This window comes from Uranotaenia lowii, chromosome 3 (genome assembly GCF_029784155.1).
Source record: "Uranotaenia lowii strain MFRU-FL chromosome 3, ASM2978415v1, whole genome shotgun sequence".
NCBI classification, from domain to species: domain Eukaryota; kingdom Metazoa; phylum Arthropoda; class Insecta; order Diptera; family Culicidae; genus Uranotaenia; species Uranotaenia lowii.
The window spans coordinates 25,865,785-25,886,168 of NC_073693.1; the positions used below are offsets into that span (position 1 = coordinate 25,865,785).

Sequence of the window (20,384 nt, forward strand, 5' to 3'; positions counted from 1 at the left end):
TTCTTGATTTTCTAGATTTTCTTGATTTTCTTGATTTTTTTGATTATCTTGATTTTTTTGATTTTTTGATTTTCTTTATTTTCTTGATTTTCTTGATTTTCTTTATTTTCAAGATTTTTAAAATTTTCATGATTTTCTTGATTTGCTTGATTTTCTTGATTTTCTTGATTTTATTTATTTTTTTGTTTTTGTAGATTTTCTGGATTCTCTTGATTTTTTGATTTTCTTGATTTTATTGATTTTTGATTTTCTTTATTTGATTGATTTTCTTTATTTTCTTGATTTGCTTGATTTCCTTACATTTCTGAATTTCTTGATTCAATTGATTTTCCTAGTTCCTTTGAATTTCTTGATTTTCCTTATTTAAAGATCAATTGGATTTTCTTAATTTTATTTTATTTTATAATTTTTTTTATTTTCTAAATTTTCTCGATTTTCTTAATTTTCTTAATTATCTTTATTTCCTTTATATACTTAATTTTCTTGATTTTCTAAGTTTGCTTGATTTTTTTGAATTTCATGATTTTCTTAATTTTCTTTATTTTCTAAATTTGCTCGATTTTTTTGATATTCATGATTTTCTTAATTTCCTTGATTTTCTTGATTTTCTTGATTTTCTTAATTTTCTTGATTTTCTTGATCTTCTTGATTTTTTTTGTCATTCCACAATTTTATTGATTTTCTAGATGTTCTTGATATTCTTGATAGTCTTGATGTTTTTAGTTTTCTCGACTTTCGTGATTATTTATATTTTCCTTTATTTTTGTTTATTTTTCATTCCTGATTTGTCATGTTTTTTTATATTCTAGATTGTTTTGAATTCTTGTGTTTTTTTTATAAATTTAAGATTTTTGAACTTTTGTGATTTTCGTGAATTGTTGAAATTTTTGTGACTACTTTGATATGAATTTTTTTAAATGTTTGATTTTTCAAAGTTTTTCGATTTTTATGAATTGTCTTGATTTTATCGATTTTTTTTATTCTTATTGCTTATCTATTATTTTCTATTTATTTTCAAGATTTTGAAGATTCTTTTTATTCTGTTCATTTTCTTGATTTTTATATTTTCTAGGTTTTCTTTTTTTTTGTTCCAGTTTTTTTCTTAATTTTCTTGATTTTCTTGATTTGGTGATTTTCTTTGGTTTTCTTGATTTTCTAGATTTTCTCAATTTTTTTGATTGTCTTGATTTATTTCTTGGTTTTCTTGATTTTCTTTTTTTTTGAATTTCTAGATTTTCTGAATATCTTGATTTTCTTGATTTTCTTGATTTTCTAGATTTTCTTGATTTTCTTAATTTTCTTGATTTTCTTGATTTTCTTGATTTTCTTGATTTTCTTGATTTTCTTGAATTTCTTGATGTTCTTAATTTTCTTGATTTTCTTAATTTTCTTGATTTTCTTGATTTTCTTGATTTTCTTGATTTTCTTGATTTTCTTGATTTTCTTGATTTTCTTGATTTTCTTGATTTACTTGATTTTCTTGATTTTCTTGATTGTTGTTTATTTTCTTGATTTTTTCTTTAAATTTAATTTCTTTCTTATTTTAAATTTCTATAAAATTTTTATGTTTTAAATAATTTTTTTTTTATATTTTAAAATGGTTAAAAAGTGGCTGGAATATTTTCTTCTGAAACATCTTTTGTTTGTTTGAGTTTCAGTTTTGAACTTGTTTCTCAAATTTTTGTGTTGAAATTGCTTTTGTGTTATTTCCAACAAATGAATTTCCTCGTCAAATTGCTGCTAGTTGATTTATTTTATTTTGTTCGAAAATTTGTTAAGAAAGTTTTCTGTTCAAATCTTTAACAATGCGATTTATTTTCCTCGTCAAACCAACGCAACGACGAGCTAGCATTGTTTCAAGTCACTAAGGCAAAAACGGAAATCCGTTAAGCTTTACGTTGGCAAAGCATTAGGTATACAAACTTGGGGTCTCCCCGTCTGAAATGGGGAAAGTTGTCGTTTTTCTTGGTTCTGTTCCCAGCGTTTTTGTCAAGTCTGGTCCAATCGAGTCCTGTTTTTCCACCTAGACTGCAACTTGAATGGATACTCACCTGTAAAAAGAGAAAGAAGGAAAAATCGGGTAAGAAAACTTGTAAATGAAAGCAATATTTCTAAAGAGTTTGATGACACAGACACAGCCAGAAAACGGTCTCTCTTGTTCCTGTTTGGAAAACAAAAAACTTCTGGTCTTTTCCAGGACTATGAACGATCAAGTCTTTAGGGGGAAGCTATTTGATGAGGCGGAAGTTTCACAAGGAAAGGGGGGATGAAAAATCGCACTCGTCGACCAGATTAAACATTGTCTATTGCACCGGACCAAAGAACGGAAGAAGAAGCTACTTTCTTCCAGCTTCTGGTCGGGAACGTCACCAGCTCCTAGAGAACAACTTTGAGCTGCTGGCTGGCACACACATATTGTAGCAAAAGTCTTAATCACGCTCCGAAACATTAAAGAGGCGGGTTTTTCAAAAGAAGCAAGTCCTCCTGGATGGAAGAATCAGAGTAGCTTTTTCCGGCTTTGCCGGCTGCAGCCGGCAGATTCTTCAAAAAATCTTGCGAGGATTGAGACTTTGAGAAGGAGCAACCTGGAAGAAAAATGGAATAAAATCCACACCCGCATAGCCACAGCCACTCGAAGAGGAAGAAGGAGGAAAAAAGACAAAACCCTCATTATGGAACTCCATAAAAAATTAAAAGAAAAAGCCACATCACTATCAAACCCGAGCCATCGTCGTCATCGCCATCATCTTCATCATCGTTTTCAGCGCCGGTTTTCAAGGATCATCCTGTGCAGGAGCAGGATTTTTTTCGAACACATAGTCGCAGCAGGATGAGAAAGCATATTTTTGTCTTTTTAAACAGGTTAAAGATTATCTTTGATTTTTCCCGGAAAAATTTTCCAGTGCAAAGAAAAATCCAAGAAATTTTGAAATTTTATTTTTAAATAATTTTTAAAATTTACTAAGCAATTTCAAAAGCAGTTTTTGCCTTAACCTGAGCTACTGTATCTTTACAAACGCAACTTAATGCTCCAAACCCTACTTGTGTGTGCTTTAAAAAGCAGCCCATCAGTTCCAGAATAGGAAGATAATGATGCTGAACCGGACTGAAAAGTAGTGGCCATTCTTCATCTACAATCCTCCAATCACATCCACCCAAAGACGCACACAAACTGAGACCCATCCACTCAAGTGGACAAAGACACAGATCTCCAAAAGAAATATTAACTCCTCCGGTATTTTTTTTTTCTCAAGCTCCCACTTCCAGAAACACAGCTAGTCAGTTCAGTTCGGTTCGCCTTCAACTTGAATTTGGCCCCTCCGGAGATAGGCCAGGAAGAGTGACCATTACTTTGTCAGCCAAGCGAAGAAAAGGATAATGAAGTCCCTTTTTTTAAAGCAGCTTCCCCACTCACTTCTTTCTTTTCTCGTTTTTAAGAATAAAACGGGAAAAATGGTGCAAAACTTCCTTCAGAAACATGTGTCTCAACCGCAGCATTCTCTGGTGAGGAAGGATTATGCCAAAAAGGAAAGTGGTGCTACTAACCAAAGAGAAAAAAAGAGTTTCCTCATGACCTCAAAAGTACCCAGGAGAAATTGTGGAGTTTTTTTTCTCGTTTAAAAAAAAAAAGAAAAGGGAGGAAAATACGGCTGAAGTGCGTTTGTTCGACCCCTTTTCCCCAAGTTTTTTTTCCTTCTTTCGGTCAATCATCAAATCAGCGACCACCGGATTTGACCATTATCAACTCTTCTGAACCCCGAAGGTACAAACTGTACCTACTTGCTCCTCAAAGATGAAGACCAACTTTTTTGCTGACTAGCAAAGGTGCGGAAAATCTTCTGCCCCGGGAATGTTTTAATTTATTTTGGTATTGTGTAGGTTTTTTCAACTTTGAATATTCTTGAAGTTCTTAGCGAAGTTCTTGGGATTTTTTTCAATATTAAAAATTTTGACAATTTTGACAATTTAGACAAATTTGACAATTTTGACAATTTTAACAATTTTGACAATTTTGACAATTTTGACAATTTTGACAATTTTGACAATTTTGACAATTTTGACAATTTTGACAATTTTGACAATTTTGACAATTTTGACAATTTTGACAATTTTGACAATTTTGACAATTTTGACAATTTTGACAATTTTGACAATTTTGACAATTTTGACAATTTTGACAATTTTGACAATTTTGACAATTTTGACAATTTTGACAATTTTGACAATTTTGACAATTTTGACAATTTTGACAATTTTGACAATTTTGACAATTTTGACAATTTTGACAATTTTGACAATTTTGACAATTTTGACAATTTTGACAATTTTGACAATTTTGACAATTTTGACAATTTTGACAATTTTGACAATTTTGACAATTTTGACAATTTTGACAATTTTGACAATTTTGACAATTTTGACAATTTTGACAATTTTGACAATTTTGACAATTTTGACAATTTTGACAATTTTGACACTTTTGACAATTTTGACAATTTCGACTTTTTAACAATTCTTCATTTTCAACATTTCTGTATATTCTGTAAGAATTCAACACTTTTTAGAAGAAAAAAAAATCAGAAAACCAATGTGTCGAAGCATGTTAAAATTAGTATGGAACTTTAACCTTCCACTGAGATATTTTAAAAAAAATTGAATATCTTTAGAATAATTTCAGAATCCATGGGATAAAAAAAATTTGCTAAGAAAACTTTGAGTTAAAAAAACAGTTGTTTAACCAAATTCAACTAAATCATTCCCTGAAATTTCGAGCATCAAGTGAGCTTGTCACCAAAGCTTTAGCCAGGCATTATGAACTTCCCAAAGCGAAGCCTTTCGAGTGTTCGTCAAGCTCCTGTGGACAGACACTGAGAACGTCGTCAACCCAGACAACCAATCAATCGAGCTTGCGTGAATGAATTCGCCGTTCCCGTTCGTTCGGTGACCAGATGCCTGGATGGATGGACTAAACTGAATGGTCGGCGAAGGATGATTGCCATTACAGTTTGTATGTGAAGAATCACTTTCTGCGAAGCTGCCTGCTGGAAGCGGTGGTTGCGCAAAAATTCACGTAGCCTCCATTTGGCGAGGACATGATACTGGGAGCCATCTGCTGCAAGTTGGGACACTATTTAGTGAGCTCCCTTAACCCGAGCTGGGGGTTCATTGAGATCGTTTTGAAGTTGTTGCTGTGGCAGGAAAGGGGGGATGATGTGGCAACTCCCCAAGAGTTATGTTCCAAGTTGTGTTGTAGTTTGTGTAGCAGCCGGCCTGTGCTGCTCTGTGGATGACAACACGTTGCCGAGTAGTTTGTGTGGCTGCTGTTTGTTTTCCATAGAGCAGTTGGGCAAAACCCGGGAGCTAGGACATCATCATCATCGTCGTCGTAGTTTGGAACAACAACAAAGGTCCAAGCGATTCTTTAACGACCGATACGTGCGCTAATGGTTGTACACACTTTAAAAGCAATAATTATAAACATTAAAATGATTTAGTTTATTTATGTTGTATTATGGCCCTAGCACTTTGGCTGGTCACGCTCTTTGAGTCGTGCCTTGAAGGTAGTTTTTTGGTGAAAGAGCAACAGCCAGCCAGATTGGCCAGGATACAATCAGCTTTGTTCGCTGGGATTAGTGCAGGATTTGTTAATTCCACACAGCGATGTTGCACTTAGCTTGGTGGGGAGTCCCTATTGTGATGTGTCAATTCCAGCCAAACTCATTCGCTGTTATTGTTTTTGTTTTTGTTCGAGAAAAGCAGGTTGGTCAATGTTAGATCGTGAGCATTGTTTGCACTACAAAAGACCGCAATTGCTCAACTTTTCAAATCCTTTGCTACAGAATCACACATCACAAACATGAGGTTCACAAGTTGGAGTTGGAGCAGTTCGAAGGAATCGAATTTACCATTCATCCCCCCTTACCCTGGGAAAAACTTTCGAAAGCATCTTCAGCACACAAACCCACCCAATCCAACAGAGAAGCAATGAAGGTGGATTCCAGTGGATTAAATTCATGGTACAATTGATTTTCTCAATTTACACTCTATTTACCCGAAAGGAACACGGGAAAATCGCTAGCTAGCAAGCAAAGTCGTACCATATGAAGCGGTCCCGGATCCGGTACGAGTGGAAATATTTGGGAAATTCACCAACGACCAAAAGAGCAAGTTTCCCTTCCCGCATGTCGATGAATCAATGAGACGGAGCAACAGCAGCAGAAAAAAAACAAGAAACAAGACTACGAACGAAGCACAGTCACAAAGATTCGAGAAATTTATTGCGGTGTTCGTTCGATTCTTAACCGGATCGACGTTTCACCGGTTTCGAATATGCATATATGCAAGTTTCCTTCCACCCTATCCTTGAACAGTCAACACAAAAACCGAGCCACAATCACCAGCACTGGAGGAACTGGGGAATTCCAACCGTGGAGCCACTAGTGTCTCAAGCGAAGCGAAAATCAGTTTTGCTCACTAATGAATCTCTTTGCGAGCGCTGTGCGCTTTCCGATCGTGTGGCGATTATTTTGCTCTAATGTGTGCAGGGTTAGGGGAAGGATTTCAATAAAACCGGAAACGATCCCATCCCGAAAGGGAGAAAAAATGAATTTTCAAAACTCATTAATTAAACCCGATGCCATGCTCGATTGAGCGCGGCACCTTTTTTCCTAGCTGCTTTCCGTATTCGTCTCTTGGATTTGCATTGCAGATGGTTATCGAGCTTTCCGGTGAAGAGTGTTCTCGTTAGAGGTAACGCAACTGGTATTTGACTATCCTTTTCAAGTTCTCAGAGTTGAGGATTTAAGGATATTTAAAGTATTTAGCATGTGAGTATTTGAAAAAAAATTAACAACATAATGTGATTCAAAAAACCAGATCAAATTTAGAACAGATTCATTTAAGGATAAGATCACAATCGAATGAGATTCAGATCAGATTCAGATCAGATTCAGATCAGATTCAGATCAGATTCAAATCAGATTCAGATCAGATTCAGATCAGATTCAGATCAGATTCAGATCAGATTCAGATCAGATTCAGATCAGATTCAGATCAGATTCAGATCAGATTCAGATCAGATTCAGATCAGATTCAGATCAGATTCAGATCAGATTCAGATCAGATTCAGATCAGATTCAGATCAGATTCAGATCAGATTCAGATCAGATTCAGATCAGATTCAGATCAGATTCAGATCAGATTCAGATCAGATTCAGATCAGATTCAGATCAGATTCAGATCAGATTCAGATCAGATTCAGATCAGATTCAGATCAGATTCAGATCATATTCATATCAGATTCAGATCAGATTCAAATCAGATTCAGATCAGATTCAGATCAGATTGAGATATAACTGAGATCAGATTCAGATCGGATTTAGATCAGATTCAGATCAGATTCAGATCAGATTCAGATCAGATTCAGATCAGATTCAGATTGGATTCAGATCAGATTCAGATCAGATTCAGATCAGAGTCAGATCAGATTCGGATCAGATTCAGATCAGATTCAGATCAGATTCAGATCAGATTCATATCAGATTCTGATCAGATTCAGATCAGATTCAGATCAGATTCTTATCGAATTTAGAATATTTTTATTTGATTCGGATAATTCTGACAAATTTTGCAAAGACTCGAATCCAATCAACAGACCAGAAGCATCGCAACATAAAAAAAAACCCAAAGATAAAGTATTTTTAATCTGTTTTCTATTTAAATATTTTTGGTCGTTTCCTATGAAGATTATATAAATTAAAAAATAACTTAATGAAATGATCCCTTAGGGTGTTTTTACTTAAGTTGCCAGACTTTTTTTTCAGCACGTTTCTGGGCCGGACAAATCATCTTAAATCCTAGCAAAATCTAGGCAAATGATTTCATCATTTGTAAACTTAAAGCTCTGGAAATATGCGGACCAATTTTGTCAAAACACAACAATTTCTTTTCAATAATCAAGAGCGTAAAAATCGAAATAAAAAAATTTTCATTAGAACTTCTTAGCAGATTTTGAATCGTAATTGGGTTTTCTAAAAACTTTTCATGATTATTTCCTCAAAATTTGTTCAAAAATTTTAGTTTTGGAGGCAGATGCAAAAAAAAAGTTACAACACTTTTTGCTGTTTTTTAGTTTGATTTGGCAAATGAAGTGAAAAATCCTTTTGAAATCCGGGTTTTTTTCATTAAAATTAGCCATCTGATTGGACCGGACTTTTTATTAATTTTATTTTAAATTTCCGGGCCAACCCGGATAATTCTAGGCAATCTGGCAAGCTTATATTTTATTTTTATTTAACGTTGCAATATAGTTTGTTACAAGTTTTAAGTTGCCAAAAACTACCTCACTGCACCATGGCAAGAAAGGCAAAACATCCATCGTTTCATTTTTCATCGACCAGAAACTATTCATCATGATCCAGGGAGAACCGAGTTTTTTTTTGTATTTTTCTCCATCCATTTCCATCAACATCGTTCTATCGTCGTTGTTGTCGGTCCACGTTTGATGGAACCAACTAGAGAGCCAGCCCCTCGTGTGGTTTTTCCCGGGTCTGTTGGAAGTGGCCATCCGGTTCAGAAAAATCTCCGGAGGGTACTCCCGGAACCAGTGAGGGGGATCTTCTCTTCTCGGGTGGTGAGTGTTTGGCATAAACTAGCAAACCGGTCGATGCCGCCAACAGAACACACTTCTATGGTGGTGTCGAGTATCAATTTTATTCATTAAAACTATGTTCGCAACCGTTCGTTTGCAGGGGAAAAAGCCATGCAATTGGGAAAGTATCTGCCCAAAAACCGATAGAATCGAACCGGTAGGAGCCAACCCCTTTGGGTAGCGAATTCATATTCGGGGGAGGTTTGGCACCGGACGTTCAACTTTGCCCCCGGGTTTTTATGTATGACTACTGCCCTGCACGGACTGTAATCGGACCCAAAACCCGTAACGCAGTTACACCTCTGCTCTTGTTCTGATCCGAGAAGTGGACTCTTTGAGGTCCGCCAAATTTCAGATCCGTTCCGGGGGTTCCGCTTTTTGAGGGGGCCAGTTCGAACATCGATTTCGCATATTTCAGCCAATAAACCGTTACTGGTTCCAAGGAAAAAAAAATTGGAACAGGCCCTTCACAGGATAACACAACAAAATCAATTTGATGTGTCTGAATTCAAAGCAAACCTGGAGGGTCAAGAGTGGCAAAATTGGGGGAAAATTCAAAAGTAAAAAAAGAACCCTCAAACGACCACGATAACGACGGTATTCACTTGGACCATTCGGGCAGAAATGCGGCCAAATGGTGGTTCTTCGAAATTTCCCCCAATAGCTGATGATGATGACCAGGGCCACACCGGGTAATCTACTGGATGGATCCCTCCGAATATATGATTGATGGTGCCCATTTTACCTACAACCTACATGGGCAGGACCAACTTCCAAATGTTTGCAAAGAAGTGCAGCATTTCTATCCGGTTTGTGCTTTTTTTTCTCCTTCCTGGCTGAAATTTATAAATTGATACGGGCCGGATGAAAAATGGTACCCATCTAAATAAGTTGCAATGCTGTTTGATCAATGGTTTCGAAATAGATTTGGCTGAGCTGGTTCTGCAAATCAGCAGATGAGTTCAGTCCGTGAAATGACAAAAAAAAATATTTTCATCACCAAAATAAAAAAAATTAACCCACGTTTCTTAGGAATTCGGGGAAAGCTAAAGCCGATAAGATCGAATATTTAGTTACTGTGAAGAAAATTTAAATAAAATAATTATTTCATATTTTCTTCAACTGACATTTGAATTTTGAGTGAGGTTCTTAGAAGATAGATAATTTTAAAAAATAGTTGAAGATACTGCCATTACCGTTTTTGATTGTTTTGGAAAGTTTCAAGTCATGAAGATGAATTATTAGGTTTTTTTTGCAAAAATAAATGTGCAAAGAGACCCCTGAACGTATTTAACACATAGACAGTTAACAAAAAATCTACAACAAAACTTTTTGAAATTTTCTAAGAACGTTTCAATATGGATTACTATGTAAACTCTTTATGTTATTATTTGTAATAAAACCTCATCAAATCTGTAGATCTTCAGTTTTTTTTTAATTTGGTCAAAAAACACATACTAAAATACTTCCTTGCATCTTTATTTTCACTAAACGATTAAACCAGCTACCAAATTCGTCACTTAATAATATCTCAGAAACTTTTATTTGATTATGATTTTTAACACGCTGAATCCAAATATTCTTTGAATTTTTCTCTATAAATTCTAATTTTTTAGGTACAGGTAAAAAATTTTTTCAATAGATGGGATTGAAAGTTTTTTATTTCTCTCCTTAAGAATATTCTTTTCTTCAAATGAGACTGACACTCGCCATTTTTTTTTAAATTTGTGCCTTACTATCTTTTCTCGGAAATGATGGTCTTTGAGGTGCTGCTCAACGCCAGCAATTTATAAGTTTGTTTTTTTGCTCAAACACTTTCCATGTATAATAAAAAAAAAGTACCAGTGTCAGTTGCTGTATTTGCATGGATTGTAGATTTTTTCAAAAGCAAGGAAGCAAGGAAGAGTTTTTGTTTAAAAAAGGAATCACCATCAGCTAAGAAGAATTTGAAGAATTTGTTGATAACATTTTCATATATTTGAAACTTTATTGTTTAAAATGTGATATCGCTTAGCTCTATCTAAGAAAATATGTAGGGGATTGGAACGGATATCAAGCAGTCAGTAGACTGATACACTATGAATTGTGGAAAAAAGACCAAGCGAAGGATTTCGGCAAATAGGGAATCATGAGGAGAATACTTTGGTATTTTTTCAGGATTCTTTATATGTTACGAACAGTTGAAAATGAGTTGGGTGAGTGAATTTTCGAACATACATACATAGATTTTTTTAAAAAGGGGATCAATTAAAGGACCAACGACTTTTTTCAATTTTTATAAGGCGCAAGTTCAAATTTCGCTCAAATTTACTTATTGGAAAAATTCCTTTTAAATATTTTGATCAATGTATTTTTTGAAACGATAAATTTTCAAACAAAAATGAATAACTTTTACTTAGATTAGTCAATCAGTCGGAAATTTGCAGCGTTTTTTGATGCATTTTTAAGTTTTTTTGTATTTATTTTGTTAAAATCTATTAATGATGAAATGAGATATGAAGCAATAAATTTTCAAAATAAAGTTGTCTTCATAGAGAAAAAAGGAGTCAAAACAGATCGCTCATGGAGATTTCTTCAACTTAAGATGGTGCATTGCAAATAATTTTTAAGTATTTTAAAAACTTTCAGTTCGGAAATTGCAATGGCCTTGAATCTTATGTCAATAAGTTTTATTAGGAAAAAAAGCTTATTTCTAGTTATCCATTTGTGGTCAAATAACTCTTCGCTGAGATGTCTCCGGCCTAATCCTTCAACAAATTTGAGTTTCTGACAAAATTTCCCCTAAGATATATATTATTCAGGTCCTTGAACCTAAAGCTTAGAATTTTTTGGGATTCTGAGGTAAAATTTTTCCATTGTGCAATTCTTTGAAGCTCAGATTTAGAGCAAATACAAAATTCATAACCAGATGCTCGGAGTGATCATGTAAATTTCATTTACATTTCATTAAATTGCTCATGTAAATAAAATTTATTTATTCGTCAAAATTAGACCAGGGGATAACAAGTTATAACTCTTTGAATTTGATGGACCGTTTTTACCTTGGGCCCAAGATTATAAAAATAAATGTCATTTTTCTCGTAGTCTGGATGTAATTTATAATTCTCAGTAAAAATAACAAAGATTTTCTTTTTTGTTTATTTTATCTCTGTTCTGCAGAAAACACAATTTACAACACACTTTTCAATGTAAAATAAAACGTTTGAAAGCTGAGGAAACTTTGTTCGTTTATCAGTTATCAGCGATTCCTTTTTTATCAAAACTGTTTTTTTTATACTTTTGAAACAGGAATGTCTCCAAAAGTGAAGATGTTTGCAAATCAAGCAAAAAATTCGAACTAAGAAGTCCACATTCTTCTTAAATAGGTTTTAAAAACATTTAAACTTCAAAATGCTTGATAAAAACGTTAAAAACAGTTGAAATATTCAATAAAAATATTAAGTTTGTTTCAGTTGTAACTTACATATGTAAAGGTTGCCAGAATTTTTCCTGAACCTAACCGGGCCAGGCATATCAGAGAAATTTTATCTTAAAAATTGGAAAAATTCAGGCAGTTGAAATTCGGGCAATATCCATGTACATTTGGACAAAAAAAAATTTTTTTCAACAAACATCAAGAAAAACCGCTTAGAGCAATTTTTTTTTCTTCGGACATTTTCTGAAAATAGTCTAAAAATTGACTGAAATTGTCTAAAAGATAAATGGTCTAAAAATTGTCTAAAATTTTCTGAAAATTTTCTAAAATTGTCTGAAAATTGTCTGGAAATTGTCTGAAATTTTCTGAAATTATCTGAAAATTGTCTGGAAACTGTTTAAAGATGTCAAAGAATTGTCTTGAAATTGTCTTAAAAAGTCTGAAATTTGACTTGAAATTGTTAAAAAAAATGTCTGAAAATTGTCTGAAAATTTGCCTGTAAAAGGTCTGATGATTGTTTAAAATTGCATTGAAATTGTCTGGAAATTGTCTGGAAATTGTCTGAAAATTGTGTGAAAATTGTCTGAAAATTATTTATAAATTGTCTTGAAATTGTCTTAAATTATTTTAAAAATGTCAGAAAATTGTCTGAAAAATGTCTGAAAATTGACTGATAATTGTCTGAAAATTGCTGAAAATTGTCAGAAAATTGTCTGAAAATTGTCTGAAAATTGTCTGAAAATTGTCTGAAAATTGTCTGAAAATTATGTGAAAATTGTTTAAAAATTGTCTGAAAATAGTCTGAAAATTGACAGCAAATGGTCTGAAAATTGTCTGAAAATTGCCTGAAAATTGCCTGAAAATTGTCTGAAAATTGTCTGAAAATTGACTAAAAGTTTTCTGAAAAATGTCTTAAATTGTCTTAAAGATGTCCGAAATTTGCCTGAAAATTGTCTGAAAACGTCGGAAAATTGTTTGAAAATTGACTGAAAATTGTCAGAAAATTTTCTGAAAATTGTCTGAAAATTGTCTGAAAATTGTCTGAAAATTGTCTGAAAATTGTCTGAAAATTGTATGAAAATTGTCTGAAAAATGTCTGAAAATTGTCTGAAAATTGCCGAAAATTGTCTGAAAATGATCTGAAAATTGAATGAAAATTGTCTGAAAATTGTTGAAAATTGTCTGAAAATTGTCTAAAAATTTTCTGAAAATTGTCTGAAAATTGTCTGAAAATTGTCTGAAAATTGTCTGAAAATTGACTGAAAATTTTCTGAAAATTGTCTGAAAACTGTCTGAAAATTGTCTGAAAATTGTCTGAAAATTCGCCCAAAATTGTCTGAAAATTGTCTGAAAATTGTCTGAAAACTGACTAAAAATTGTCTGAAAGTTTTCTGAAAATTGTCTGAAAGCTGTCTCAATTTAAAAAAAAGGGTTCAACATTATTTGAAAATTTTCTGAAAAATGATTGAAAATTGTCTGAAAATAGTATGAGAAAGTCTTAAAATTGTTTGAAAGATCTCTGAAAATTGTCTGAAAATTGTCTGAAATTTTATTAAAAATTGTCAGAAAATTGTCTGAAAATTGTCTGAAAAATGTCTGAAAATTGCCTGAAAATTGTCTAAAAATTATCTGAAAATTGACTGAAAATTGCCTGAAAATTGTCTGAAAATTGTCGGAAAATTGTTTGAAAATGGACTGAAAATTTTCTGAAAATTGTCTGAAAATCGTCTGAAAATTGTCTGAAAATTGTCTGAAAATTGTCTGAAAATTGTCTGAAAATTGTCTGAAAAATGTCTGAAAATTGCCTGAAAATTGTCTGAAAACTATCTGAAAATTGAATGAAAATTGTCTGAAAATTGTTGAAAATTGTCTGGAAATTGTCTGAAAATTGTCTGAAAATTGTCTGAAAATTGTCTGAAAATTAAATGAAAATTGTCTGAAAATTGTCTGAAAATTGTCTGAAAACTGTCTGAAAATTGTCTCAAAATTGTCTGAAAATTTTCTGAAAATTCTCCCAAAATTGTCTGAAAATTGTCTGAAAACTGACTAAAAATTGTCTGAAAGTTGTCTGAAAATTGTCTGAAAGCTGTCACAATTTTGTATAAAAATTGTTCAAAATTATTCGAAAATTTTATTTCAAAAAATTGAAAATTGTCTGAAAATAGTATGGGCAAGTCTTAAAATTGTTTGAAAGATCTCTGAAAATTCTGTGAAAATTGTCTGAAATTTTTTTAAAAATTGTCAGAAAATTGTCTGAAAACTGTCTGAAAATTGTCTTAAAATTGTCTGAAAATTGTCTGAAAATTTTCTGAAAATTTTCTGAAAATTGTCTGAAAATTGTCTGAAAATTGTCTGAAAATTGTCAGAAAACTGCCAGAAAATTGTCTGAAAATTGTCTTAAAATTGTCTAAAAATTGTCTGAAAATTGTTTAAAAATTGTCTGAAATTTGTTTGAAAATGGTCCTAAACTGTCTTAAGATGTCTGAAAATTGTCTGAAAAGAGTCTTAAAATTTCCGGAAAATTGTCTAAAAATTGTCTGAATATTGTCTGAATATTGCCTGAAAATTGTCTAAAATTTTCTTAAAATTGTCTGAAAATTGTCTGAAAATTGTCTGAAAATTGTCTGAAAATGTCAAAAAATTGTATAAAAATTGTCTGAAAATTGACTGAAAACTGATTGAAATTTGTTTAAAAATAGTCTGAAAAATGTCTGAAAATTGTCTGAAAAAATTGTCTGAAAATTGCTCGAATATTGACAGAAAAAATGTCTGAAAATTGTCTGAAAATTTTTTAAAAATTGTGTACATTGTCTCAGAGTTGTCAGAAAATTGTCTAAAATTTGTCTTAAAATTGTTTGAAAAATGATTCAAAATTGTTCGAAAACTGTCTTAAATTCATTTAAAAATTGTTAAAAATTGTTTGAATTTTTTTGAAGTAATTATTTTGTTGATAGAAATGGTCTGAAAATTGTCCTTAAATGTCCTGAAAATTTACTGAAAAAAGTCTTTAATTGTTAAAAACTTTCTAAAAATCTTCAAAAATTTGTCAGAAAATTTAAAAAAATTGTCTGCAAACTGTCTTAAATTTCTCTTAAAAATGTTTTAAAATTGTTTGAAAATTTTTTTGAAATTGTTTGTAAATTGTCTGAAATTTGTTTGAAATTGTCTGCAAATTTACTGAAAAATTTCTGAAAATTGTCTGGAATTTTTCAGAAAAAATCTGAAAATTGTCTGACATTATCTGAAAAAATCTGATTTTTTTTTAATTTTCTGAATATTGCCTCAAAATTTTCTGGAAGGATGTCTTAAAATTGTCTGGAAAAATGTCTTAAAATTTTCTGGAAATTGTCTTCGAATTGTCCGAAATAAAGCAGAAAGATCTCTTTAAATGGTCCAAAATGTTAATGATTTGAATGCAGATTATTTAAAAATTTTTAAAACAGTGCAAGAATATTTCACAAAATTTGTGGGAAAAAATTCACAAACTTTTTAGAAAATTTCTTTTAACAATTGTTATAAATTGTCTTCAAAATTATCTTGAAAGATTTTTCTGAATCTTCTAAAAATTGTTATAATTTTCAAAAAATTGTACAAAAATCCTTCACAAATGTACTGAAATTTTAAAGTGCTTTATGATATTGTCTTATAACTTACTGAATTTTAAAAACCATGTTCAATGTGTCTTATTTTTTCCAAAGAAGTCTCAAAGTTTTTTGATAAGAGGCTTCATAGCGTCTGAAAATCGTCTGAATATTGTCTAAATTTCGCCTGATTAACGTTTGAAAATCATTCAAGAATCGCCATAAAACAATAAACAAACTATTTGTTTAATACCTGCAATGTCAAAATTGTTTTAAAATTTTCAAAAATGACTGGTATTTGTTTTGTTATTTGTATAAACTGTCGAAAATTTTCCAAAAATGTAATTAAGCCAATTATAAGAGCTTCGTCATTCAACTTGATTAAAATTATTAAAATATTATTCGAAATTTGAAAAGGAATTGTCTTAAAATCGATTTAAAATTGTTTGAAAATTGTCTGACTGATGTTTGAAAAAATATCTGAAAAAATATAGTGCCCTGAAATAAGTTTTTCTTGCCAAACCGCTTTATCACTCTTTTCAACATCTTTAATGATCTTCTAGCTTTTTTATATCAATTTTTATCAATTTTCTTTTCTGATATTCTTTACCAGAACGTACATTTTCACCGATATAATGAAAATAAATTCAGAAAAATCAATTAAATAGTGGTAACTTATTTTATTTTTTTTTAGATTCAGATGGAGCATAATTTCCAAGACTTGGCTAAAAACTACCAATCAATCTATTGGCAGATATTATTTTAATATTTAAAAAAAAATTAATAAATGTAGCTGAAAAAAAATCAACAAATCAACTTCTTATAGTAAATTTGTATACCATGAGAGTTATATAAATTCAAGTTCAAATTTAAAATTCAAAAATTTCCAGGTGTTTTTTGACAAAAAAAAACGGATTTCCAGCAATTGAGATAGCTGGTATCCAGCAATTTAGTTTGCTGATCAAATCAGCAAATCGGATCAACAATTCAAATAGCTAAAAGTTTTGCTGAAAAGCCAGCAAGACAAAAACCAGCCAAATTTGAATTGAAAAATTATTAATTCAGTATTCACTTGTGAGCCGGATATCACGTTTTGATACAATTTAGGTTTTTTTATCGATTCCCAAAATTATTCATCTTACGTTTGCTCTTGTTTTTAAAGAGGGAGAAAAATCTTTTCAAAAATTGAATTTAAATTGCTTCCTTTTCTTGTTTCTTGTCTTCTGGTAGCAATTTTTTAAATCCAGCAACTGTGATAAACATCATTTAATCTTTTGCTTTTCGGTGGCTGTGTGTTTGGGAGCTCAGGCAAAATAAACCTCAAACAAAATGGATTGCCCTTGCTGGTACATTTCGCTCGGAGCAAGGCCAAGAAACAGGTCGTAAATTTCACGCACAACAGTAAAGAGCTGCTAATACGATAGAAAATCTTAATTGCCTGCCAGGTGCGTTTGTAGGAATTAGTCACAGCTAGCAGCGGCAAGCAGCATCAGCAGAAGTTGTTAAAGGTGGGTAAACGTGAAAGGACAATCTGAGGGAAAAGGCCATAAAATAAACGCTCCGCTTGGCACCACCGCTTGGAACATCAACAACAATCTGAGTCCCCCCGAATCCGGACTGATTCTTCTTCTGAGGCTAAGGCCTTGGCCAAACAACAGAAAACCGGCAAGTTGAGATTGTTCTCGGGCCCGGCTCTTCTAATAAGAGAACCAATCCGACGGCAACGACAAAACAGAATCTTCAGAAAGAACACAGAGACCCAAACTAACAAACGAACCAAGGAACGGCTGCTTTCTCTTCAGTTTTCTGGGCCTGTTCCTAAGAAAACAAACCAAACATACACACAGACACACATAAGCCAAAGCCGAAGAGCCGGAAACTGTCGGTTGCCAATTTGGATATACGCAAACGGTTGTAAAGAGCGTCATCCCCCCTTTCCCTTTCAGATGGAACCTTACCATAAGCGAGCTGGATACGTTTAGAGCAACCCGAAACGGCAAGGCATCTCGTTTCCGGTGAATCTTCACCGAAGTGTGCCAAACGAGGCCAAACCCGCCTAGCCCACCAAGTCTTGCAAGAAAGCGAGGCAACTTTCCGGTATCCGTATCTTGAGCCATTGTGATTCTGTGTTGTTAAGTTTGTTCGCACACTCGCATATGTATGTGAATCACCCATCCCCTTAGTCAGGAAAGGAAAAACCCTCTCGTTTATCCCTAATGAGCTGACGAAGTGAACTTTATCCACTCCGGTGTAAGGCGCAGGCAAAACTCACTCGACACAAACCATTTATTTTATCCGCGCGACGAGGGAAAAAGGGCTGACTTCAACTGCCGGGGAAGCCATGCAAAACGTCTAATTTGAGCTTGTTCTACACGAGTCCAACGAGGATGGTTGCAACCCGAGCGCAACAATTATTAAGCTTTTTTTTCGTTTTTTTGTATTTTGGGAAAGCGTTTAATTTCGTTTGACAAACATGAACAATTGAAGTCAAAGTGTGGATCAGTGGACTTTTTGAAAGTTTTATGAGATGGTAAGACCATTAAATTTTTATCTAGGAGATGATATTTTCTTTCTATAAAAAGTGGTTTCAATCCCTATATGTTCGATTATTTTTGTCATTACATGGCGACCGTTTAAAACTTACTGAATTGGCTTGAAAATGGCAATAAGATAATGGTTTTTTTTTTTTAGAATTTTTACTTGAATATGATTCAGCATGAAATCGTAAAAAGGACTTAAATATGATTCTGGCTTCATATGATTGATCAAATTTACTGGAAAGAGATCATCGATATTTTAAAAAATAATTAGTACAGGTTAAATTATTTTTATTTTTATTGGTTTAGTCTGATTTTGTTTTCAGAATAAATCATATCATGAGTGTCTTAAATTTTGAAAAAAAACTGTCTCATTTGAACAAATAATGCAAAGCAAACCAATTCGAACTCGTAACTAATCGAAACACATTCAATCGTAGTCCGGGGAATCCAATTAAGTCACTGAGCAAATATTGATCCACGATTCCCGGGAATCTTTTCTCCGGTAGTCCCAATCTCGAAACTATGAACCATCCATAATTGAAAAGCCTCTTCCTTCGACAGCTGCTCCAGCTCCAAAATCAGACAGAAGGCAGGAGTAGTTTTTGAGATTGACAATCACTGAATCGACTGAAGTGGATGGAGACCAACTTTTGAGGCGCCAGTTTTTTTTCCTGTTGATGAGCATCATCATCCTTGTCGTCGACACCATTTTCAAAAAAAAAAAGCTAACCGTGTCCAAAAGGGAATCTAATCACGTTTTTATTCCGGAACGTCCGTCATCGGATATCCACATGCCTACAAGAATCGTTGGACTCGGCTGTTGGTCAATATTTGCTTTGGTTCTCGCTCGTTTTGCGCAAATCGATGGACCACATCGATGCATATCGGTTCTTTATGATTTCGAGGACCATCTGCCGATTCTTTGATTTGAGGGCGAGGAAAGGGGGGATGATTGGAACCAGAAATCCATCATTTCATCTCGCAGAACAAAGGCAAATTTCCAGCTAGGGATTGGATTTTTTTCTCCTTTAATCGAAGGTAACAAAAGAAGGGAACCCAATACATCATTGGCCAAACATAGATGGTGATAAGCGGTTCGGTCCAAGCATCGTTGAAGCTTTCCCGGATTACACCACTGTATCTGGAAGCCCCCGATTGTAAAGCGATGGCAATCAAACAGAAAAAAAATCTCCTATCAAACGACAAGAGCTAAAGTATACTCGGTGTTCAACCGAGCAAATAGTTGACTTGGAGCTCTCTCCAATCGATTTTGCACCACGGGGAAAGGGGGGATGATAGTTTCGAAGTTGTTCCTTGTACCGATGGTGTGGATTCCTGGGAAAGGTGAAAGAAGGGTAGCATAACATGATTGTCGGTTCATGAATGGGCTGTGCCGTCCAGTTGCTTCATCTCTCTTCTTCGATTCGAGCTTTAGAAAAGGGGCCAATCCGGGTGGGGGTGCCTAAGAGTTTCCCACTTTTTTTCCCATAGTCAGGCTTCGACGAGGATGTGTTTCTGACGCTTAGTGGCCGTATAATCTGTTAACAGATCCGATCCGATGGAACAATTTGTTAAGGGCTGCTGCAGCATAGCAGGAGAAGGAAGGAAGGAAAGAAGGTGACAAAAACTGGAACAAATGCAGGAGAATAAGATGACACTTGAAATCTTCCCAGAGCTCAAGTGGTCGGTTTCCGGAAGGCTCGTCGCTGCTCGTAGTTGGTTTAGAGTTACAATTGTTCGAGAGTGCTTGTGAGCTGTTCAAAAGGGGAATTGTTTTGCTATGACAACTTTGAGTTGAATCGAATTTGGGAGGGGAGGGAAGCTTTTTAAATTGATTTGATGTTCGTAGAAGATAACTTGTGGTGGCCGGATTGAATTGTTCGTTTTCTAATGTTGGTCTATTTTATGGGAAGTTTTGGTTTGGAATTCAAATCGAAGAGAGAAGCAATGAGCTACTAAGGTAAAAATTTAAATTTACGGAATCTTCAATTTGATTATGACCCTTGTCTGAAAACCCAATCCTGTGTCTGTCTGATGACATGGTGATTCTGACTTTAATACTTGTTTTTATCCTGAATCTGATCTTGATCTCGATCCCGTCAGTGATTTAAATTCTTATCCTTACTCTCATTTCAATCTTTATTCCAAAATCCATCCTGATACTGATTCTGTAACTGATTATGATCTTGATGTTGAAT

General features: G+C 33.4%; 1 protein-coding gene across 3 annotated transcripts in view; it reads right to left on the reverse strand.

The window, feature by feature from the left end:
- The window catches only part of LOC129750611 (RNA-binding protein Musashi homolog Rbp6-like), a 1,283,036-nt gene that overhangs the window by 115,876 nt on the left and 1,146,776 nt on the right, over positions 1 to 20,384 (reverse strand). The window contains exon 7 of one of the 3 annotated variants that reach the window (XM_055745576.1): positions 1,812 to 2,051. The exons of 1 other annotated variant lie outside the window; for it this stretch is intronic. In XM_055745576.1, the coding sequence (XP_055601551.1) occupies positions 1,887 to 2,051 (165 nt within the window). In that variant the 3' untranslated portion in view covers positions 1,812 to 1,886. Of the gene's footprint in view, positions 1 to 1,811; positions 2,052 to 20,384 lie in introns of those variants that run through there. One more of the 3 variants, XM_055745575.1, reaches the window with a different exon arrangement.